Source organism: Ranitomeya imitator, chromosome 8 (assembly GCF_032444005.1).
Source record: "Ranitomeya imitator isolate aRanImi1 chromosome 8, aRanImi1.pri, whole genome shotgun sequence".
Lineage (NCBI taxonomy): Eukaryota > Metazoa > Chordata > Amphibia > Anura > Dendrobatidae > Ranitomeya > Ranitomeya imitator.
Window position 1 is genome coordinate 7,357,746 of NC_091289.1, and position 25,671 is coordinate 7,383,416.

At 47.1% G+C, this 25,671-nt stretch overlaps 1 protein-coding gene across 1 annotated transcript; it reads left to right on the plus strand.

Moving 5' to 3' along the window:
- Positions 1–15,835: 15,835 nt before the first annotated feature.
- Positions 15,836–23,690, plus strand: ARL8B (ARF like GTPase 8B). The gene is made up of 7 exons (XM_069736185.1): positions 15,836–16,071; positions 16,922–17,002; positions 17,995–18,068; positions 18,249–18,342; positions 19,178–19,245; positions 19,664–19,734; positions 20,549–23,690. The coding sequence occupies exons 1-7, from the start codon at positions 15,949–15,951 to the stop codon at positions 20,596–20,598; spliced, it is 561 nt and encodes a 186-aa protein (XP_069592286.1). The 5' UTR covers positions 15,836–15,948; the 3' UTR covers positions 20,599–23,690.
- The last annotated feature ends 1,981 nt before the right edge of the window (positions 23,691–25,671 follow it).

The window sequence follows — 25,671 nt, forward strand, 5'->3', positions numbered from 1 at the left end:
TATATTAGAGGGTCACTCTCCTTAAAGTCTGGAGTTTATAAGGATATAGCAGTGTTATTACAAGGACAGATATGGATGTCACATATGGATATAATTGCTTTCAGAGCACTGATATGTGATATAGATTTTCATCCCGTTGGTTAAAAACCATCTACACTTTGTCTCTAATCCCATTGAGGGGTCTGACATGGCTGATACCAGGGAGTAATATAGTGTATTAATTTCCTATTAGCAGATCAATATTTACCAAAGTTACAATATTTTTGAAAGCAAACCCATAAGAGTCAGACGAAGGGATGAGCCTCACATCCACACAATAAAACGGATGGATAAGTGATGGATCTGTTTTCCATAGAGTTTAATGGTAAAAAACTGGATCCAGATATTTTCTTTTTGTTTCATCAGAGTTGTATAAATGACTGATTCCTGCTGGATCCATTTGTGATATTATTGAAGTTAATGTGAATTGTCAGTTTTTCTTCAGTTTGCAGCTGATCCAGTGTTTTTTGTTTTAATGCTTCTTTTTCAGAATGATAATTACTGGACATGGGACCTTGGCCCCAGCACCCATTAAGGGCACGTTCTCACGTTCAGAATTTGATGCAGTTTTGATCCGCAGCGGCCGGATGTTACAGCATAGTGGATGGGATTTGTAGAAGTTGGAGACGGACATGTGGCGCGTCTCTCAGATCTGCAGCATGTCCGTTTCACTTGCGGATCTCTTGTTCAGTGATCACATGCGGATTTACCTGCGTGATTGAAACGCAGCGTTTTAATGCAGTGAAAATACGCTGCTTCCAAAGCGCTGCCACTTCCGGATCGTGGGCACGTAGCCTGAATAGTAAAGCCTCGCTGTAGTATGGCCATGAAGTCGTATCGAGGGTTAACGAGCGTCTGTGTAAGCGATCACGTGGGTTTGTGCGTACGTGACTGGTAAACCGAGTGCGCTACCTTGGCTGCCCCGGCATACTGGTGTCTCTTACATTAGCAGTGGGCCGTGCCAAGATCCTGGGCCCCCAGACTGCTGGGCACAGGCAGGTGTGCAGGTGGCATGTGCCCCCAGTAAACCGCTCGGCTGCTGGTAACAAGCTGTTCCCTGTCTTTAACCTTTCCCTCTCATTCATGAAACGTGAGCATGTGCCGATGCCCGCCGCCGCCCTGTATGGGCACAGCTCTGGGAGGAAGCCCTGGCGCTGCGCCCATCTGCAGGGTAATAGGGTTCCCGTGCCCTCGCCCCCAGGCCTGGCTCAGACACTTCCGCTGCAGCCCAGCAATGATGGGAGGATTGTCTGCACAGTGATTCAGCGCTGGAGAGGCCTCTGTGTGTGGGAATTCAGTCTCGTCACACAGCCCTCGCCCCCTCATGTCTGTCTATGTCTACACCCAAACACTGCACACAGCAGCCTGAGATCAGAGCATTCCTCCCAGGACACTGCACATGTCTGAGAGGCCGCGCCTCACCCTTCATGGCCCAAAACAGCCTGGACCCATGTACACTGCTCAAAAAAAAATAAAGGGAACACTTAAAGAACAGAATATAACTCCAAGTAAATCAAACTTCTGTGAAATCAAACTCTCCACTTAGGAAGCAACACTGTTTGACAATCAATTTCACATGTTGTTGTGCAAGTGGAATAGACAACAGATGGAAATTATTGGCAATTATCAAGACCCCCTCAATAAAGGAGCGGTTCTGCAGGAGGAGACCACAGACCACATCTCAGTACCAATGCTTTCTGGCTGATGTGTTGGTCACTTTTGAATGTTGGTTGTGCTTTCACACTCGTGGTCACATGAGACTGACTCTACACCACACACAAGTGGCTCAGGGAGTGCAGCTCATCCAGGATGGCACATCAATGCGAGCTGTGGCAAGAAGGTTTGCTGTGTCTGTCAGCATAGTGTCCAGAGGATGGAGGCGCTACCATAAGACGTGGAGGGGGGCGTAGGAGGGCAACAACCCAGCAGCAGGACCGCTACCTCAGCCTTTGTGCAAGGAGGAACAGGAGGAGCACTGCCAGAGCCCTGAAAAATTACCTCCAGCAGGCCACAAATGTGCATGTGTCTGCACAAACGGTTAGAAACCGACTCCATGAGGATGGTCTGAGTGCCCGACGTCCACAGATCGGGGTTGTGCTCACAGCCCAACACCGTGCAGGACACACAGCATTTGCCACAGAACACCAGGATTGGCAAATTTGCCACTGGCGCCCTGTGCTCTTCACAGATGAAAGCAGGTCCACACTGAGCACATGTGACAGACGTGACAGAGTCTGGAGACGCCGTGGATAGCGATCTGCTGCCTGCAACATCCTTCAGCATGACCGGTTTGGCAGTGGGTCAGTAATGGTGTGGTGGCATTTCTTTGGAGGACGGCACAGCCCTCCATGTGCTCACCAGAGGTAGCCTGACTGCCATTAGGTACCGAGATGAGATCCTCAGACCCCTTGTGAGACCATATGCTGGTGCGGTTGGCCCTGGGTTCCTCCTAATGCAGGACAATGCCAGACCTCATGTGGCTGGAGTGTGTCAGCAGTTCCTGCAAGATGAAGGCATTGAAGCTATGGACTGGGCCACCCGTTCCCCAGACCTGAATCCGACTGAACACATCTGGGACATCATGTCTCGCACCATCCACCAACGTCACGTTGCACCACAGACTGTCCAGGAGTTGGAGGATGCTTTAGTCCTGGTCTGGGAGGAGATCCCTCAGGAGACTATCCGCTGCCTCATCAGGAGCATGCCCAGGCATTGTAGGGAGGTCATACAGGCACGTGGAGGCCACACACACTACTGAGCATCATTTCCTTGTCTTGAGGTATTTCCACTGAAGTTGGATCAGCCTGTAACTTCATTTTCCACTTTGATTTTGAGCATCATTCCGACTCCAGACCTCCGTGGGATATTAGTTGTGATTTACGTTGATAATTTTTAGGTTTTATTGTTCTCAACGCATTCCACTATGTAATGTATAGAGATTTACAACTGGAATATTTCATTCAGTGATATCTAGAATGTGGGATTGTAGTGTTCCTTTTATTTTTTTGAGCAGAGTATTTACCTGCACTGATACATTGTAGCAAATTATCAGAAGGGTCAGCCCTCTGTGAGCGAAACAGCCTGGACCCATGTATTTACCTGCACCGATACATTGTAGCAAATTACTAGCAGGTTCAGTCCACATTCAGTAAACAACCTGAACTCCTGGAATGACACACTGTACTGTACAGGACTACTAGAAGGGTCAATATCCCTAACGTGCAGAGGTTAATATTGAGAATATTGGCAGAGTTGAGTTAGATTGCCGCCATGTAATGTCTATAACTGGCATTGCACTTGGCCGGTCCAGCTTCCTCTCTAGTGCACTCCCAGGTCAGTACAGACAGTGAAGTAAGTGCAGCCTCATTGAGGGATTCTTTAAACAGTTCTTTATACAATTACAAAGAGCTCATAAAAACAAACAACTTTGCAATTTACTGACTTGTTAATAATCCTCCTCGCATCAGAGGGCCGCAGGCATTCAGCAAACCGACCACCTTCAGAGCAACACGTACAAGCCCTATAGCAAAACATATGTAAGCGCTGCACTTCTCACCTAGGAGACCGGCCATCACCGATAGCCTGCAGAAGTGGCCGGTAACCTCAGCAACAAGCAGTAAACTATAAAAGCAAATGTCTCGGTTCTTGCCAATGGAGATTTGTAATAATAGGTAAATGGCAAAGTTGCTTATTTTTACAAGTAGTTTGCAATTTTAGCCCTCTGTGATGAGAAAACCCCATTATTGTCGATATATACATAATGCCGTTTCTTGGGGCACTCAGCGCAGATCTCCAGCCTCAGGTAAAAGGAACAGTCCTCTGGCAGAGCCTTTTTTTCAGGAATGAAGCTCTGGATTTGGACGACCTTCATCCTGGTGCGGGATGTTGCAGGTTGTCTCCTCCGCGCTGCTGTGGGCAGAACCTGCCTCATCTTGTGCTTCGCTGACGTCTCCTCTTCCTTCCCACAGGGAGAATAAAGAGCAAATTCCTGGAACTCAAACTGGAAGCGATTATTTGTGTTAGAAATCTTCACGTATGAGGATTTCATGTAAAAAAAAAAAATCAGCTACGTTACAATTAAAAATGCTCTCCATTGTTAAGAACGGAGGGATTAATAATCCAATGCGGCTCATTGCCTGGGTTACCGGCCACCGCTGCAGGTGGAGGCCAGGAGTGCAGCGCTCGCAGTCTGCTTGCTATACAGCTGGTGAGTGCTGCTCTGAAGCGGGCAGGATTGCTGGATGTGAGCCATCACAATGCCCATGTACCCCACCGATGCTGCAGGGGAAAAGCTGCCTCCTATCACAGCAAAAGTCACAATTAATGGAGAGGAGGGTCCTGCAGATTCCTGTATCCCTCACTGAGGAGGATGAACTTTCCATTGATTTCTATGGCGCTTCTCAGGGACCCTTGTTGGGGTTCATGGCTGCAGACTTACCATCCAGGACTGAAATGATGATTTTTAAATATTTTTTTTTTACCCTGCACATGAGACACAACAGCAGGAAATAAAAACATAAAATGGTATTTATGTAAATGTGCGCATCGGCCGGGGGCTGGAATGTAGAGTTATCCTATGAATAGCAGCGCTGCAGGGGGTATCGGCACCAGGCGGCTGCCCGTCACCCCAATAACACCGCTGTTCAGGGCGCCTCGCTCCATCAGCTGCACGTCACACTGGGTCTGTTTCCTAACAGCAGAGATCTGGTGAGGATCTGACCCATAACTGGAGCCACTGGACAGCTTCACGCTCCCAAATTTCAGGACTATGCAAAATGTATTTCAATTGGTAGTCCCCATATGGCGGCTGCCAATGCAGTGTTGCAGACTGATAGGTACTGTCACGTACCCGCTTCCCAGCACGTGACTTGGGGTTGCGCCTGCAAGGGTTAATCTATCTCCTCTCACTTATTCCAGGATTCAATCTCTGTCCTACGCTGTAATGGGAGCATAAATCACGCACCCCCCCCAACACAAACCATGCGCACCCCGCTGCTACCACTCAATGAAAACACGGGCGATGAGTCCCGGAAATACTACTGCTACTGTCTGCCAATCAGCAGGGTCAAACAATTTAAGACAATGGATTCTTTAGAGCATACAAGGTTGAGACTTATCAAAGTTTTAAGCTTTAATAGAAAAGGTACAGTGCTTACAATAAAAGATATAAAAATCTGGAAATAAAAAGTGACATACAAATATGCAACACAATTATAAAAATAAAGGGAAAAAACTTACAGAAATACAAAAACTTTGCAGTCTGGCATTCTGCTCCCTGAGGCGGGATGAATATGGAATGGCTCACATCAGATTGGCTGCCCCTCAATCTGTTAACAGGTTTCTATGTGTAAAGGCATAATTTATAGAGTCAACCCGGAGGTCAAAATTTCTAGACCAGCCTCTCAGATTAATATTCTAATCCTTGGTTTGTGACTGGATCCTGGCTATTTTACCAATGAATACATTATTTTTCTTTGAACCTATTTGTGTGACCTTTCTCATAGTAATTAGTGTCATGCTGCAATTGGCATGTCTGTTCAAAAGAGTCAGAAGGTGTGAAATGTTTCCACTTGTGTGTGTTCTCAGGACATCCCCCCTGGGGTGACTGGAGCCCAGGAGACTGCCTGCTCAGGATAACATAGGTCATGACCTTTGTGAGAGCTGCAGTCTAAAGGTACCTTCACACTGAACAACTTAACAACGATAACGATAGCGATCCGTGACGTTGCAGCGTCCTGGATAGCGATATCGTTGTGCTTGACACGCAGCAGCGATCTGGATCCTGCTGTGACATCGCTGGTCGGAGCTAGAAGGCCAGAACTTTATTTCGTCACTGGATCACCCACTGACATCGCTGAATCGGCGTGTGTGACGCCGATCCAGCGATGTCTTCACTTGTAACCAGGGTAAACATCGGGTTAAAAAAAAAAAAAAACACATACTCACATTCCGGTGCCTGTCACGTCCCCGGCGTCCGCTTCCCTGCACTCCTCCTGCATCCTGTGTCAGCGCCGGCCAACCGTAAAGCAGAGCACAGCGGTGACGTCACCGCTCTGCTTTACGGCCGGCGCCTACACAGGATGCAGGAGGAGTGCAGGGAAGCGGACGCCGGGGACGTGACAGACACCGGAATGGGAGTATGTACTGTTTTGTTTTTTTTTACATTTACAATGGTAACCAGGGTAAACATCGGGTTACTAAGCGCGGCCCTGCACTTAGTAACCCGATGTTAACCCTGGTTACCTGGGAACTTCGGCATCGTTGGTCGCTGGAGAGAACTGTCTGTGTGACAGCTCTCCAGCGACCACACAAGGACTTTCCAACGATCACAGCCAGGTCGTATCGCTGGTCGTGATCGTTGGAAAGTTGCTGAGTGTGACGGTACCTTAAGGGTATGTGCACACGTATTCTTGGCTACTGCGAATTTTTCCGCAGCAGATTTGATAAATCTGCAGGGCAAAAACGCTGCGTTTTTGCTGCAGATTTATCGCGGATTTACTGCGGTTTTCCATAGCGGCAGCTGTAAAACCGCTGCGGAATCCGCCGAAAGAAGTGACATGCTGCGGAATGTAAACCGTTGCGTTTACGCGCGTTTTTTTCCGCAGCATGTGCACAGCGTTTTTGGTTTCCCATAGGTTTACATTGAATTGTAAACTAAAGGGAAACTGCTGCGGAAACGCTGCGGATCCGCAGCAAAATCCGCATGGTGTGCACATACCCTAAGACAGGTGTTAATTTACTGCTGGTCATACATCCATACATACAGGTACATGTTGGCGTCAGTCTAATTTGGGACCCCCCAGCTGCTCCACGTGCCCCCGATCTGACACATACACCCTTGGAGGGCAGTAAATGAGTGTGGTCCTGTCGTAAAATTCCTTATCTTCTGAACTCCAGTGAACTTGATCAATGACTAATAGGCGGCGCAGACGTGTGACACCATGGCTCCTGCAAAATGGGAGTGATAGTGAGGGGCGGCATACTGTAGTGACCGCCATATTGGCTGCCACCATACAGCTTATCCATAGGTCAGCACCCCACTTTATCAGATTTCTAGGTGCAACATTTGCCATTTTGGACTCTGGGAGAAAGGAGGGTGGGTGACAATGCCCGTGGCCGCGCAGTGGTGGTCGCATTTGCTTATGCAATACTCATAGTCCAGCAGTGTCTGCAGCGCTGTACATCAAAAGGAGCTGGCAATCTAATTCCTGAACACAGCGGTACGTGCTCGGCCCCGGTCCTAGGTGGGACGGGAGGCAACAGTCTGCATGAAAAGCTGCCCCATGCAGGTGACCCGTGTCCGAGACTAAGGGCTTGTAGTCATCGGAACACGGACCAGTGCAAAAAAAAAAAATCACACTCCAATGTTAATCTACGAGTCCCGGCGCATCTGCAATCGGACTGAGAAAAAAATTGTAGCCTGCTGCCATTATCCTCTTATCTCATACGAGACTCGCCAGTGCAAGTCAACGGGTTCGAGAAAAAGAACAGACGGCACACGGACCAGCAGTGAGCAGTGCGTTTTTACGGATACATTACCATTCTGCAGCACGCAACACTGAAAAAAAAAAAAAAAAATCACATTACATACGGATGCTAAAATCGCATTGTACTCGCATGACACTCGTCCGACTGTCCAGGAACAACATCGGAGAGATTTTATTTAGGCAGATTAGTGCGAATCCTAAGAGAGTATAACAATATATCAGGGAAGTAGAAATTAATTAAAAATCTAGAAAGTCACATCCTGCTTGTGGAAGAGGAAATGTCGAGGCTTGTACCGCGCAGGTGACGCAGGTTGGTGCGCAGCCTTGGCTCATAGCCCATCTTACTTGGCCGCTCAGGGACACGGGCGCTTTATCCTGGGCAGGGGGTTCAGGAGGCTGCAGTGACTCACAGCCTGGAGGCGGATAACAAGATACAGGGGTCTGCGTCATCTACTGGGACCAGAAGGCAGAGGCCTGGGACTATAGCGCCCTCTACTGCTCCGACATTAAACCAAAGAAAAAAGGGGGCCTTACAGCAATTTAGAAAAAATATATAAACATTCTTTATTAGAAATTCTGACAATACAATATTTTAATCATAAAAACAAATGAACACAGAAAGACTCAGGGTAAAGTGACAACATGGTGCCACGTCCGCGAAACAGTTGGTAAAATTGCAGTCAGAAATAAATAATGCAAATACGAACATATAATCCTAGAACAAACAGCCAAGTGCTGAGTATATTGACAGGGCATGTAGCAGTTCATAGATTCCTATAGGAACCCAGAGTGTAAAACAGTAACTGCATAATATAAAATGATACAAAGGGAATAATACTAAAGTCAAACATGTACATGCAGATGCCAATCAGAAAAAGTCCATAGATGACATAAAATAAGTAATATTAGGAATAGTAAGAGAAAAGAAGTACTAATGTTGAACCAACCTGGATGCAGGACGTGTAAAGACAAACCCCAACGCTAGTTTCGCAATGTTGCTTCCTCGGGGCATTACAATACAGTACTGATCCGGAGTTACATCCTGTATTATACCCCAGAGCTGCACTCACTATTCTGCTGGTGCAATCACTGTGTACATACATTACATTACTGATCCGGAGTTACATCCTGTATTATACCCCAGAGCTGCACTCACTATTCTGCTGGTGCAATCACTGTGTACATACATTACATTACTGATCCTAAGTTACATCCTGTATTATACCCCAGAGCTGCACTCACTATTCTGCTGGTGCAGTCACTGTGTACATACATTACATTACTGATCCTGAGTTACATCCTGTATTATACTCCAGAGCTGCACTCACTATTCTGCTGGTGCAGTCACTGTGTACACACATTACATTACTGATCCTGAGTTACCTCCTGTATTATACCCCAGAGCTGCACTCATTATTCTGCTGGTGCAGTCACTGTGTACATACATTACATTACTGATCCTGAGTTACATCCTGTATTATACCCCAGAGCTGCACTCACTATTCTGCTGGTGCAGTCACTGTGTACATACATTACATTACTGATCCTGAGTTACATCCTGTATTATACCCCAGAGCTGCACTCACTATTCTGCTGGTGCAGTCACTGTGTACATACATTACATCACTGATCCTGAGTTACCTCCTGTATTATACCCCAGAGCTGCACTCACTATTCTGCTGGTGCAGTCACTGTGTACATACATTACATTACTGATCCTGAGTTACATCCTGTATTATACTCCAGAGCTGCACTCACAATTCTGCTGGTGCAGTCACTGTGTACATACATTACATTACTGATCCTAAGTTACATCCTGTATTATACTCCAGAGCTGCACTCACTATTCTGCTGGTACAGTCACTGTGTACATACATTACATCACTGATCCTGAGTTACATCCTGTATTATACTCCAGAGCTGCGCTCACTATTCTGCTGGTGCAGTCACTGTGTACATACATTACATTACTGATCCTGAGTTATATCCTGTATTATACTCCAGAGCTGCACTCACTATTCTGCGGTTGCAGTCACTGTGTACATACATTACATTACTGATCCTGAGTTACATCCTGTATTATACCCCAGAGCTGCACTCACTATTCTGCTGGTGCAGTCACTGTGTACATACATTACATTACTGATCCTGAGTTACATCCTGTATTATACCCCAGAGCTGCACTCACTATTCTGCTGGTGCAGTCACTGTGTACATACATTACATTACTGATCCTGAGTTACATCCTGTATTATACCCCAGAGCTGCACTCACTATTCTGCTGGAGTCACTGTGTACATACATTACATTACTGATCCTGAGTTACATCCTGTATTATACCCCAGAGCTGCACTCACTATTCTGCTGGTGCAGTCACTGTGTACATACATTACATTACTAATCCTAAGTTACATCCTGTGTTATACTCCAGAGCTGCACTCACTATTCTGCTGGTGCAGTCACTGTGTACATACATTACATTACTGATCCTGAGTTACATCCTGTATTATACCCCAGAGCTGCACTCACTATTCTGCTGGTGCAGTCACTGTGTACATACATTACATTACTGATCCTGAGTTACATCCTGTATTATACCCCAGAGCTGCACTCACTATTCTGCTGGTGCAGTCACTGTGTACATACATTACATTACTGATCCTGAGTTACATCCTGTATTATACCCCAGAGCTGCACTCACTATTCTGCTGGTGCAGTCACTGTGTACATACATTACATTACTGATCCTGAGTTACCTCCTGTATTATACCCCAGAGCTGCACTCAGTATTCTGCTGGTGCAGTCACTGTGTACATACATTACATTACTGATCCTGAGTTACATCCTGTATTATACCCCAGAGCTGCACTCACTATTCTGCTGGTACAGTCACTGTGTACATACATTACATTACTGATCCTGAGTTACCTCCTGTATTATACCCCAGAGCTGCACTCACTATTCTGCTGGTGCAGTCACTGTGTACATACATTACATTACTGATCCTGAGTTACATCCTGTATTATACTCCAGAGCTGCACTCACTATTCTGCTGGTGCAGTCACTGTGTACATACATTACATTACTGATCCTGAGTTACATCCTGTATTATACCCCAGAGCTGCACTCACTATTCTGCTGGTGCAGTCACTGTGTACATACATTACATTACTGATCCTGAGTTACATCCTGTATTATACTCCAGAGCTGCACTCACTATTCTGCTGGTGCAGTCACTGTGTACATACATTACATTACTGATCCTGAGTTACATCCTGTATTATACCCCAGAGCTGCACTCACTATTCTGCTGGTGCAGTCACTGTGTACATACATTACATTACTGATCCTGAGTTACAGTCACTTGATTAACCGGAGCCAAAATATGGTAATACTGCCAAAAATTCTTTAATAACCTGACCAATCACACAAAGAAAACCGACGTTTCGGCCTATTGGCCTTTGTCAAAGTTATTATCTATAAACAAAATAACATGAGAAAATCAGACAGAACATCATCATGAACGGCACACAATTGGTCATATGTACAAAAAGAAAAATAAGAAAAAAACGTAACAGAGAAATAAATAGCAATGTAACATCTATAAATCTCATAGTCATCAATAAACAAAGGGGGAATAATAAACAAGCAGCAGGAAATAAGCAGAGGGAGAACACAATTTAAGGCAAGTGGAAAAATATTGTCAAATAAAAAAAAACATCAAATAATATGATAAATTCAGGACGTATACTATGATATAATATATTGGGTCACAGACATATAGTGTAGTAATGTAAATAATGAACCATCCTAAGTTCAGGGCACAGGAGATCCTTGCTAAACACCATAGAAACAAGAAAGGTGCTCGGAAGGATAAAAAAGAAGCAATAAAAGGTGATTACCTGTATGACAGGCTGTAAACAAGAGGAGAGGATAGTAATTACCATGTGTTATGTCTAAGACTTGAAACGGAAGGGAACAGACGGAGAGGAGACTGAAGAGATGAAGTTCGGGAGCAGGGATGTGCCGCTGACATGGCGAGGTGCAGCGGGACATGTAGCGGTGCCAATTTATACCGCCCGGGTCTGCTAGGACCTGGAAGTGAGGCTGCGCGGCCGAGATGTGGGATATATCAGTGCGCACGCGCCAAGGTTAGGCTTCTTTCACACTTGCGTCGTTTGGAATCCATCATTATCCATCGTTTTGGGGGAAAAAAGGATCCTGCAAATGTGCCCGCAGGATGCGTTTTTTTCCTATAGACTTGTATTGCCGACGGATGGCCATACGTGGCGTCCGTCGTGCACTGGATGCGTCGTGTTTTGGCGGACCGTCGGCACGAAAAAACGTTCAATGTAACGTTTTTCCATACGTCGCGTCCGCCATCTCCTACCGCGCATGCGCGGCCTCCTCCCCGGGACATAGAATGGGCAGCGGATGCATTGAAAAACTGCATCCGCTGCCCACGTTGTGGCTAATTTTCACAACGTACGTCGGTACATCAGGCCGACGCATTGCGACGGCCCCATACCGACGCAAGTGTGAAAGAAACCTTACAGGCGGAAAGTGCGCATTGCATTGTAGCTGACGGAAGTGTAACGCCGTGGACACTAATACCGGAAGACGGGCACTGATGAATAACATAGTGTTACTATGGAGAGGTCTAGCGGTATGAATACACGAAAGTCGGAAGTGACCGGATCACAATAATGCATAAAATAACTAATGTAAAATGTATAAGGGGAAAACAAGGGACAAGGAGAGTGTATAAACTGTTTATACTGAAGGGAAGGGGAGTATATCAAAAAAGAAAAAAGAAATATGCAATATTTGGAAATTCGGTAAACAGTCCCATGTGAAAACACATAGATAGATAAAAGACAAACCTGCACCAATAGAGTGAACCAGAACCCACGGTGCCTACATCTGTGAAAAGAACAAAAGAGAAAAAGGACATCATTACTCTGTAGTAACAGGGCCATATATTAAAAGTAGTAGGACCATCTGGCCTGAGACATCACCACAGGTCCAAAGCATATGATCCTATAGTTCCTGAAACTTAGAAATTAGAAAGTTTTAATGTGTCGGGGGTGGCAACTAGTAAAGTGCAACAGGCTCTTCCAGGGGAAGAAGCATCCACAAAACGCGCGTCGGGGCCTGGAGGCTCAGCCTGTCACTTGGCAGTAAATTGGTCGGCGGACACACACCTAGGTAATATGTGGAGGAATGGGGACAATGCTGTCTGTGTTTGCATGGGTATATGAAGGGACGCTGTAACTGCAGAGGCGATGTGTTTTTCTATTGTGGGCAGAATAATGCCTCTAGTATATTTTGGATTTGTTGATGTGTCTCCATGTTTTCTATAGTTGCTGTACCAGTAATACAGATGGATACATGTGCAAATACTGGATCATTTTTGATTGAGACCATACAATAATTTTGTCTATTGTACATTTACCCTAGCATTGCCAAAGGATGCTATATGACTCAGCAGACAGATTTAACCATTTAGGGATTTTTGTGTCCTCCTACGTGTGCTGGCCTGTTTGCTTGGTCTGAGGCACCAGTCTGTTGTATGTTTTGTAGTATATATTGATGTTGAATAAATGTATTTAATTTTTTTAAAATTGTTTTTGAGAAACACTTCTTGATTGAAATATGGTCAATCACTATAGGATCTTTATGTTCAATACTTGCTATGGAGTGTTGCCTATCCTCTTGTAGGACTAATGGGCATGGGTAGTGTGCTTATTACTATAATATATGATATATTTTTTCTAATTCTGTGATATTTACTTCCTTTTCTTGATGCATTGTTCATTAATTAGGACATGACTAGTCTCCCCTCACTGTATGACGTCACGAGTCTCCCCTCGCTGTATGATGTCACTAGTCTCCCCTCACTGTATGATGTCACCAGTCTCCCCTCGCTGTATGACATCACTAGTCTCCCCTCACTGTATGACATCACTAGTCTCCCCTCACTGTATGACGTCACTAGTCTCCCCTCACTGTATGACGTCACTAGTCTTCCCTCACTGTATGACGTCACTAGTCTCCCCTCGCTGTATGACATCACTAGTCTCCCCTCGCTGTATGAGGTCACTAGTCTCCCCTCGCTGTATGAGGTCACTAGTCTCCCCTCGCTGTATGAGGTCACTAGTCTCCCCTCGCTGTATGAGGTATGCCGATCGTCTGCGGAGAAAATCCAATATGGCCGAAGATATAATTAATTATAGGTGTATGCACAACTACTTTCACCAGTGACCCTATTCCCTCACATCTCCTCTAGTCCCTTTCCCTTGCTGTCACCTCTCACCCAACAAAAATATTCATCTTCTGTCTTCCAGTATCTTTCCCTCCTCATTTAAGCATGCCATCATACATCCGTTACTTTAAAAAAATCTCTCGACCAAAACTGTGCCGCTAATTATAGACCTGTCTCTAATCTTCCCTTCATCTCTAAACTCCTCGAACGCCTGGTCCACTCCCGTCTTACCCGCTATCTCTCAGATAACTCTCTTCTCGACCCTCTTCAATCTGGTTTCCGCTCTTTACACTCTACTGAAACTGCCCTCACTAAAGTCTCTAATGACCTACTAACAGCTAAATCTAATGGTCACTACTCCATGCTAATTCTCTTGGATCTCTCTGCAGCATTTGACACTGTGGATCATCTGCTCCTCCTCACTATGCTCCGCTCCATCGGCCTCAAGGACACCGTTCTCTCCTGGTTCTCCTCCTATCTCTCTGACCGATCCTTCACTGTATGTTTTGCTGGTTCCTCCTCCTCTCACCTTCCCCTTACTGTTGGGGTTCCTCAAGGATCAGTCCTAGGCCCTCTCCTCTTCTCGTTGTATATTGCCCCTATTGGACAAACAATCAGTAGATTTGGTTTCCAGTACCTTCTCTATGCTGACGACACCCAATTATACACTTCTGCTCCTGATATCTCGCCTGCCTTATTAGAAAACACCAGTGATTGTCTTACCGCTGTCTCTAACATCATGTCCTCCCTCTATCTGAAACTGAACCTGTCAAAAACTGAACTCCTCGTGTTCTCTCCCTCTACTAACCTACCTTTGCCTGACATTGCCATCTCCGTGTGCGGTTCCACCATTACTCCAAAGCAACATGCCCGCTGCCTTGGGGTCATCCTTGATTCTGACCTTTCATTCACCCCCCACATCCGATCACTGGCTCGCTCTTCTTACCTGCATCTCAAAAACATTTCTAGAATTCGCCCTTTTCTTACTTTCGACTCTGCAAAAACTCTGACTGTTTCTCTTATTCATTCTCGTCTGGACTATTGTAACTCTCTACTAATCGGCCTCCATCTTACCAAACTCTCCCCGCTCCAATCTGTCCTGAATGCTGCAGCCAGGATCATATTCCTCACCAACCGTTACACCGATGCCTCTACCCTGTGCCAGTCATTACACTGGCTACCCATCCACTCCAGAATCCAGTACAAAACTACTACCCTCATCCACAAAGCACTCCATGGCTCAGCACCACCCTACATCTCCTCTCTGGTCTCAGTCTACCACCCTACCCGTGCCCTCCGCTCCGCTAATGACCTCAGGTTAGCATCCTCAATAATCAGAACCTCCCACTCCCGTCTCCAAGACTTTACACGTGCTGCGCCGATTCTTTGGAATGCACTACCTAGGATAATACGATTAATCCCCAATCCCCACAGTTTTAAGCGTGCCCTAAAAACTCACTTGTTCAGACTGGCCTACCGCCTCAATGCATTAACCTAACGATCCCTGTGTGGCCTATTTAAAAAAAAAAAAAAACATAATCAGGTTCCTCGCATCATGTTCTCATACACTTTATGCAGTATTAGCCCTCTGTGTCTGTACTGCTACATACTTAGGCAGATAACTGGTTCATGCAGCTTTACATGAACACCTGAGCCTTACACTATGGCCGGTCCGAATAACTAAAGCAATTGTTACCATCCACCTCTCGTGTCTCCCGCTGACGGCCATCATTTATGTGTCCATGAAGCTTTGTTATGACACTGACGTAAAGAGAAGCCGTTACCTATAGCAACTAGAGTCCACCTTTCAGTGGAGGCCCTGATTGGTTGCCATAGACACCGATATCCCCGCTTTCTTCCTCTGTAACCAACCAAAGACTACAGTCGCTGTTATTAGAGGTTGAACTCCATTTCCCATAATCCCCGGCTATGGCTGCTCGCGCAGTGGCATCATGGGAGTTGTAGTGAGGTGAGTGACTGCTGCTCTGGGATGGGGCTGTCAGTCCCGCGTTCCACCGCTAGAGGGAGCCTGGTTCTGGTCCGCACACGGGCGGAACTTCCGCTTCCGGTGAGGCGGCTGCAGCTGAGGTCCCGGTGTGTTCTGGCTCCTGTCTTCCCCCCAGTCCTGAGCACAGCGCCCCCTGACCCGGAGCCGCCATGCTGTCCCTCCTGTCTCGGCTGTTGGACTGGTTCCGCTCCCTGTTCTGGAAGGAGGAGATGGAGCTGACGCTGGTCGGGCTGCAGCACTCGGGGAAGACCACCTTTGTCAATGTCATAGCGGTGAGAAGGGAGGGGGCGGAAGGCAGCGAGTGTACTACAAGTCCCAGCATGTGATAAGCCACAAGCGCCAGCATTGCATGGACTACAAGTCCCAGCATGTAACAAGCCACAAGCGCCAGCATTGCATGGACTACAAGTCCCAGCATGTAATAAGCCACAAGCGCCAGCATTGCATGGACTACAAGTCCCAGCATGTAACAAACCACAAGCGCCAGCATTGCATGGACTACAAGTCCCAGCATGTAACAAACCACAAGCGCCAGCATTGCATGGACTACAAGTCCCAGCATGTAATAAGCCAAAAGAGCCAGCGTTGCATGGACTACAAGTCCCACGTGCAAAATGGCGACTACCAGTCCTAGAATGTAATAAGCCACAAGCGCCAGCATTGCATGGACTACAAGTCCCAGCGTGTAAAGGAGGACTACGAGTCCCAACATGTGAAATATATGAAATAAAAGTCGTGGCATGTAATGAGTCACAGGTGCTAGCATTGTATGGACCACAAGACCCATCACGCAGAAGTGGGACTACAAGTCCCAGCGTACAAAATGGGGACTAGCAGCCCCAGCGTGTTATAAGCCACAAGCGCCAGCATTGCATGGACTACAAGTCCCAGTGTACAAAGGGGGACTACCAGTCCCAGCATATAATGAGCCACACTTCTCTCCATGCCTGGACTCCAGCATACAGTGAACTACAAGTCTCATAATGCAGTATATAAGGGACTACAAGTCCCAGCAGCTGTGGACCCTGCCTGTTTCTTTTCTCTGGCGGCCTCTGATCACAGGTGGTGGCGCTGGGCGATGCCGGCAGCCATGTTGATGCTTCTCCCGGTCTCTTCCCGTAGTCGGGCCAGTTCAGCGAGGACATGATACCGACCGTCGGCTTCAACATGAGGAAAGTGACGAAAGGAAACGTCACCATCAAGGTGAGAAGATGGTGAAGGGTCAGAGCGGTGGTATCTGTAAATAAGCCTGATGTCCCGCTCTCCTGGATCTCTGCTTGCTGTCAGTGAATAGATACGTTCTTCCTGCATTGCCTGAGCTACTTACATTACAGCAGAATGGATACAATTGTCCAAACAATGTAAATGAAAGCGTCCTGCAATGATACATTGTAGCCAACCAGGACAGGAGGGATTTGTGGTGTGTTTAACTCCTTCCTGTCAGACACAGTTTTTGTGTATGTGCTTTAGTTTTTAGTTTTTTCGACCTTTTCAGTTCCTTAGTGACTTACACACATGAGTGCTTGTGTTTTGTGTATAATGTCCTGAATACCGGGGCAAAATCCCAAGTTCAGTAAAAGAGGGGGAAAAAAATCCAATTCTGCCGTTGCTGTTTGGGTTTAGGTTTTACAGTAATAATATCCCGGGCACACCGGGGAGGAAAAGACCCCAAACTATATCTATCTATATATATATGTAAACGTTTAATGTCTTTCTTTCTCGCCTTCTGTGCTTTGTTTTTTTGCTTGTATTATGTGCCGCTATTATACGGCATTGCAGGATGACCATTCTCATATGAAGCCTGGTACAAAGATGGCAGAACAGGGACTTACAGTCCCAATAGCAGCCTGACCTCTTTTTGGGAGGAGCGGGCGGATGGCGCCCAAACAGAGGCCTCGATGGCATGCCACTACATACATCTGCTGCTTTTGTTAGAGGCTGTATGACACACGTCCTAAGTCCTCCACGGACATTTATGGTGCAAGTAAAAATATTTTATACTTGTTTGTTTTTTTTCTTGTTAAAGGTGTATTCCCAACAGTTTTCAGTCTGTAGATGGAAACAAAAAATATCTCATACACCGACAGCAAGCGGAGATTTTGAAAATGAAATTAAAATATCCCCAGGCTATTGTTTGAGGCCACACAATGTCTGGAGATGTCTGTAATTTCTGGATTTTACGCTTACCTTTTCAGATCTGGGACATCGGGGGGCAGCCTCGGTTTCGCAGCATGTGGGAGCGGTACTGTCGGGGCGTCAATGCCATAGTGTAAGTTATACCTTCTTACGTCTCTGCTGTCTGTGATAAGAGGGCGAATCAGGACGGGGCACATTAAGGCACGGCTGGTCATAATGCAGCGGCCCTGGGAGTGACAGGATTCCTGAGAACAGTGCCCGCCCCTTTAATAGCATCCTCACTAATTACTGTGACCGGTTTCTTCTGCCGCAGGTACATGGTGGACACCGCCGACAGCGAGAAGATAGAAGCGTCTCGTAATGAACTGCACAATCTGCTGGAAAAGCCACAGTTACAGGGTATACCGGTGCGTGTCCGCCAGCCAGCACCATACCTGACCGCCAGTAACTACTGAATCGTGAAAACACTATTTTACATTGTCAAGATATCTGTTTGCTGTCAGTGAGCGGTAACACTTATATTTACATTCATAGGCACCGTACAGATCTGCTACATTTCGCCACTGAGGGTCTGGTTCACTTTCCTCCATAAGGAATCCTCTAAGTTAATCTTTTGTTAACCCCTGATACTCCAGAAAACAGTGAAAAATCCAAAACAGAAAATCACCTGCAGAAATCCACGCTGCAGAGCAGTTTGTACATAGAAAGATTTCCCATCGCGTGGGTGAGACTTGTTCAGAGCTCACTCGCACAGGCGCTTCCTTATAACCTAAATGTCTCCGGTGTGGACTTCTCACTGCACCCTCTCCTGTGAGATGTCTTTGGTTTTTAAGCGTTTCTTCCTCTGGCTAAAAAAAAAAATATATATATATATATATACACACACATATATATATATACACACATATTTCACTGACAGCAAACAGAGGTTTTGGTGAGTCATGCTGGAGAGGGAATCACCAAATTTATGCAAGATCGCAGTGCCATTTTTTTGAGTGAAAACTGAGGGGGAAACAAAAAACGCCACAAATTGTCAAATTTTGTGAAAATGTGACTTCTTTTGCAACTTTTACATTTTTTTTTTAATAGTAGAAAAGTAGCCTAAAACCCCAAGATAAATCCTTCCAAAGTTTACTAGGAAGTTGCAAATATTAACCCATTAACAACACAACTACTTTTGGGTTGGAGTAAAGGATATCTTTCGGCTGCAGTGTTGGATTGACCTGATTTATCTGTTTGCAGATTCTGGTTCTTGGGAATAAGCGAGACCTCCCGAGTGCACTGGACGAGAGGCAACTGATCGAGATAATGTGAGCACTAAACTTCATAGTTTGGATGTGCTGAGCCTTTTATAGGGGTTATCTATCAAACATGGCAAAATGACCCACCAAGAAAATAAAAAACTGCAGTAGCTGTATTTACTACCACAGGTCAGAAAACTAAGGCCCTTACAGAATGCAGCTGCCCCTTTGTTTTTTGGATTGTCGACCTTGAGAAATTCATGGCTGCTTGTTATGCCCCTAGAAATAGCGCCGCCCCAGTGCTCAGCGCATGCTTGGTAGTGCGGATCTGCATTGATACAACCTGTTATTATACCTTTATTTCATCACTAATCGGGCCACACATGTTCCGGATTTTCAGACTTGCTAATTCCTCTCCAGAATTTCACTTTTCTCCTGAATATCTGGTGTTCTGATGAAGTCACTGATCTTTGTGTTCTCCACGCAGGCACCTGTCGATGATACAAGACCGGGAAATCTGCTGCTATTCCATCTCCTGTAAAGAGAAGGACAACATAGGTAAGTTGTGGGCATGCTGCTGCCCTTTCTTCAGTGTCTGTCTTCTCTTTCCGCTGTGTTTATGCTTTAGACTCACCCTATGCTCTGTGGCATGTCTGCACTCTAGACTCGCCTGTGCCCTCTCTCTCTGCCGTGTCTGCACTCTAGACTCGCCTGTGCCCTCTCTCTCTGCCGTGTCTGCACTCTAGACTCGCCTGCGCCCTCTCTCTCTTCCGTGTCTGCGCTCTAGACTCACCCTGTGCTCTCTCTGCCGTGTCTACGCTCTAGACTCACCGTATGCTCTCTCTCTGCCGTGTCTGCACTCTAGATTCGCCCTGTGCCCTCTCTCTGCCATGTCTACGCTCTAGATTCGCCCTGTGCCCTCTCTCTGCCATGTCTACGCTCTAGATTCGCCCTGTGCCCTCTCTCTGCCGTGTCTACGCTCTAGATTCGCCCTGTGCACTCTCTCTCTGCCGTGTCTGCGCTCTAGACTCGCCCTGTGCTCTCTCTCTGCCATGTCTACGCTCTAGACTCACCTGTGCCCTCTCTCTGCTGTGTCTACGCTCTACTCACCTGTGCCCTCTCTCTGCCGTGTCTACGCTCTAGACTCACCTGTGCCCTCTGTCTGCCGTGTCTATGCTCTAGACTCACCCTGTGCTCTCTCTTCCGTGTCTGCGCTCTAGACTCACCCTGTGCTCTCTCTTCCGTGTCTGCGCTCTAGACTCGCCCTGTGCTCTCTCTCTCTGCCGTGTCTGCGTTCTAGAGTCACCCTGTGCCCTCGCTCTAGCCGCTGCGTCATTGCTCTAGACTCACCCTGTGCCCACTCTCTCCGCAGACATCACCCTACAGTGGTTGATCCAGCACTCCAAGTCACGCCGTAGCTAAGAGTCACTAACTTCTGCTCCGCATTATGGAATGTGCCCTTCCTGCCTGGCCCCGAGGACGTGCTCTCTATCTCCCTACCCTGTGCCTGGGGACATGTGGAAGTGCGGGGCACGGGGTGGTGCCCGACTATTTGAGGATGTGCTGCTGCCTTCCACCCAGGGTCATTCCCTCGATTCCTGCTCTGCCTTGGGATACAACCTTTGCTGCTCCACTCGTGTTCTGCCCGTCCTGATGGAGAAAGCTCGCCTATGGAGCCCGCCCTACATCCTGTGTCTTTTCTGGCTTGGTGAGCCCACCTTCTGCTTCAGGTTCCCTATGTTCATGATTTCTGTGCTGGCTCCATCCGTCTGGTCCACCACCATGGATTGCCTTGCCCTCCACACACTACGTGCCTTCATATCTGCTCCATGCTTGTTCTCGCTGCTTCTCTCCATTTTCGCCACCAGTCTTCGGAGCCATGCAGGAGCGTGTGAATACGCTGATACTTCTCTTTTATCCAAATACATCCAATATATAAAGATGCCAAAGCGGATTGGGCCGCAGGGTGAATCCATGGAGCCCGGGAGTCCTGCGTTCTTCTAACAATCAAGTCGTCCGTGATATTAAAGACTCTGCGGAGCGCGAGCATCAATCAATGTGAACGGTTGTAGATCTTCTCTGTGCCAGTGTGAAAAGTCACAGTCATCCGCTCTGTCCGGCCGTCCACCCTCAGACTTGGCTTGCAGAGCATTGCACACCCCGTAGTCGGCATAGCAGTCAGGCCCGGGAGATAGAACTGCGGAAATGTCTTCTGTATGTCCTAACAGTGGTACTCGGGGGCTGCGGCTCCTGGGCCGGGATCAGCTCCGTCTTCCATCCCCCATCCTCTGGTACGCTTCCCTATCCCCCCTAACCTGCGATACTGTGGCTGCTGTTACAATGCTCGGAGCCTTTGTTTTAGCTGCTGCGAGTCACTTTTCTTTTTCCTCGCCTTTTCTTTGTATCTGAAATCGATCTCCACAGAACCAAGATGATTTAGTGACACTAGAGACGAGGCAAAAAGAGGGAAATTGCAGAATCCGAAGCGTGGAGATGCTTAAAGGAAAGCAGTTACTTAAAGGTACAGGTAGATTATTACCAGTTTACATCTGAGCAAGTTTGCAAGTGCTTTCCTGCAATGATCTGGAGCCAAATCAGTTCTGCTCTAATCACAGCGAGAGCTGCATTGAGAAATCTTGCGGTTTATGGTTCCTTTGGTGGCTGCCTCTTTACAGCGCATGGGTGGCGGGGTGTAGCGTGTACATAATGGAGTGTATAAAGCTGAAACAAAGCACTGGAGCAGCTGAATTGTGAATGCAGCTCTGGATGTGATGTGAGAAAGGAGATTAGTACAACATAAGTAAGTAGTTACTCTGCTCGACGATCGAATGCACCATCCTGTGACACAGTGACGTGTATAGTGAAAGTGGCAGCAGCAAGTCTCCAAGGACGGGAACACTCACATTCGCCTCTGCTGTCATATTACGTCCTCCTCAAGCACTACCTAAAATCTAAACACTACCACGGAAGTTCTCAGCCCCCTTAGATGGGTTTAAAGTGTTTCTCCTCACCTGTATACAGAGGGGGAATAAAACACTGGACGCTTCTGAGCGAGTCTCCTGGAAGCGCAGCCTCGGCTCCATGCATCTAGCCCCAGCGCTCCCCCTTGTACGTCGTCTGTTCTGTCTCGTGCCTTATGTTCTACTTGCAGAGTCTGATTTGCCTCCACTTTGCTGATCTTTACAACCTGCTTCAATCGCAAATATAAAGGTTCCTACTCTCTGACAGCAAACAGATAATGAGAATGGCAATGAGCGAAATGTATCCTAATATCATGTCAAAGGGAGAAACCCTTTATCAGATCGCAAAGAGTCTGACTCTGAAAATTGTAAATGATCCTTAACCATAGACAGACCTGGCACCACAAATCCCAGCAAGCCTGAAGGCTCAGTGTTATTTATGATCAGTCACGGGGGAGGAGAAAACACAAAATAAATCTGCTGGTGTCTGTTACATGAAATATCCACAAGGTCGGTTATCAGCAGAGCGGTCGTCATCATTGGCGCCAGATCTCGTGTTCTCACTTCACCTGCCCCACTATTTATCAGAAATTGAACATTAATGATAAATTTGGGGCAACTTTTTAATCACGTTTTATGCATTGCCTGATATTAGATGAGAACGGAACCCGATGTATCAAATGTTAATGTGGAATATCGCGCATATTCTGACTTTAAAGTTTTACAAGTGCACATGTGTTTTGTTTTTTTAACACTGTTATGACCAGTTTAGAAAACATGACTTTTATATAGGAAAGCGTTCACACCAAACGGTTAACAGCTCCAGCGTATGTACTAGAAATAGCAGTGAAAATACATTTACATTTATGACAAGGGAATGTCGAAAAGTGCGGAAACTCCAGGGTGCAAACAATGATATATGTTCTAATTCCTCGCAGTGTTAGAGCTCTGCTTGCTGTCTACAAATGGAAACAATATTACTTGCCTCCAAGGGCTTAAAACCTGTGCAGAAAAGATGCATCTCACACATGAGGGTTTCTTACAATTGTATCCACTCTAGACAATCGCCTGCATTCCAGTCTGATACATTGTAGCAAACAGGACAGAAAGGTTGCCAAGTGTTAGGGGAGCACTAACTTATGTCCTGTGGGTGAAAACAGGAGTATGCTCCGTTCACTGACAGTAAGCAGAGATCTTGCACATGTTAAAGAATTGGAAAGTATATTAGAAAGTTTCAACACGTCTTGTTTTGGGACCTGTAACCGGCGGTTTTTCCATCGCACCCCCTCCTTGGTTCTGTGGACGTCGGCTGCTGCTTGTATATCTGACATCTTCACTGTGTAAATAGATTGATGGATTTTTAGTGACTGGCGCCTCCCCTCCCCCATGATCGCTAACACCGGGGAGGTTTTTGGATTATTTTAACTGTACAGCACTTTTATTTCTATGTGGGAAAGCTTTATGTGTTATTTATGGCGATGATGTTACATCCTTGTTTGAGCCGGGAGTCTGCACACTGGTGAGTCCTAGATACAAATAAAGTGGTAGACGAGACCCGGCCTGCGCCTCGTTCTTACAGTAGGTGATTGGTCGCTGCATGAACCGCGCACACGTGTGTCCGTACGGTTGTGCTGTGGTCGCTGCTGTTACCGCAGAGGCTGGATGTTACATCGACTAAAAGCCAATTTACACCGTATGTCAGAACGCTCTGAGCATCCAGCACAGTGACAGGTCTACTAGGCGCAGTGCAGCTCTGGACGCTCTGATTTTTATTTTAGTAATAGGTGTGTAGACTTATGCAACCAATTGTTTATTGCTCCAGCACATTCATGACATGGTACTCACTCATGTTAAACGTGTGCCCCAAGAATGGTCCCAGCGTACACAGCAAACGTGCACATAGAAATTAATCATCCCATTGGACCCCAAAAGAGCTCAGCGCGAACCCTGCAGAATGTCAGGAATGGCCAAGACTCGCTGTGTGCCAGGAACACCCCACAGGATGCACCCCGTGAGCACCCTGCGAGACCCACCGCATGCTGGGAGCACCCTGCTAGAAGTGCTATATATGGAGAATGACCCGCTGCGTATGACGGGAGCGCCCCGCTAGAAGTACTGTATACAGAACATGACCTGCGAGACCCACCGCATGCTGGGAGCACCCTGCTAGAAGTGCTATATATGGAGAATGACCCGCTGCGTATGACGGGAGCGCCCCGCTAGAAGTACTGTATACAGAACATGACCTGCGAGACCCGCCACATGCTGGGAGCGCCCCGCTAGAAGTACTGTATACAGAACATGACCTGCGAGACCCGCCACATGCTGGGAGCGCCCTGCTAGAAGTACTGTATACAGAACATGACCTGCGAGACCCGCCACATGCTGGGAGCGCCCCGCTAGAAGTACTGTATACAGAACATGACCTGCGAGACCTGCCACATGCTGCGAGCGCCCCGCTAGAAGTGCTGTATATGGAGAATGACCCGCTGCGTATGACGGGAGCGCCCCGCTAGAAGTACTGTATATGGAAAAAATGACCCTTGAGACCTGCCGTGTGCCAGGAGCGCCCCACTAGAAGTGCTGCACTCTAAGAATGAACCACGAGACCTGCTGCGTACCGGGAACACCCCGCTAGAAATTAGAAATGCTGTATACGGAGAATAACCTGCTTCGTGCTAGGAGCTCCCCGCTAGAAGTGCTGTATACGGAGAATGACCCGTGCCGAGAGCGCCCCGCTAGAAGTGCTGTATATGGAGAATGCCCCGCTAGAAGTGCTGTATACGGACAATGACCCGCCACGTGCAGGGAGCACCCCGCTAGAAGTGCTGTATACAGAGAATGACCCGCCGCATGGTGGGAGCACCCCGCTAGAAGTGCAGAGAATGACCCCCGAGACATGCCACATGCTGGGACCGCCCTGCAAAACACTGCAGAATATCAAGAGCGCATTGGAAGCAACCCATGAGACTGTCCGTGTACCGGGAACACCCCAGGAGACCAGTTGCTTTTCCAGCATCTCCTTGGGATCCGTTCACTGACACTTTGCATTATAGTGGTCAGCGAGCACGCTCTGATAAGGCGTTATATGATAATGCTCAGTTGCTAACCTAGCGTCTTCGACGTGCTTTAAAAATATGTTCAAGTCCTTGTGGCTGCATCATTCGTTAGGCAACCCCTGCATGTGCTTCAGATGCCTAAGAGCCACAAGAAAGGCACTCGTGTGGACTTGAACATATTATTCGAGCACGCCGAAGATACTCTGTTAGCACCCGAGAATGGGCTGATAACACCTTATCTGAGCACGTTCAATCATCACTATAATGATGAATGGCAGCATGGTGTGGTCACTGTTGGTGACTGGCAGCACGGTGTGGTCACTGTTGGTGACTGGCAGTACGGTGCGGTCACTATGTTGGTGACTGACAGTATGGTGTGGTCCGTGTGGTCACTATGTTGGTGACTGGCAGCTCGGTGTGGTCCATGTGGTTACTGTGTTGGTGACTGGCAGCACGGTGTGGTCACTGTTGGTGAC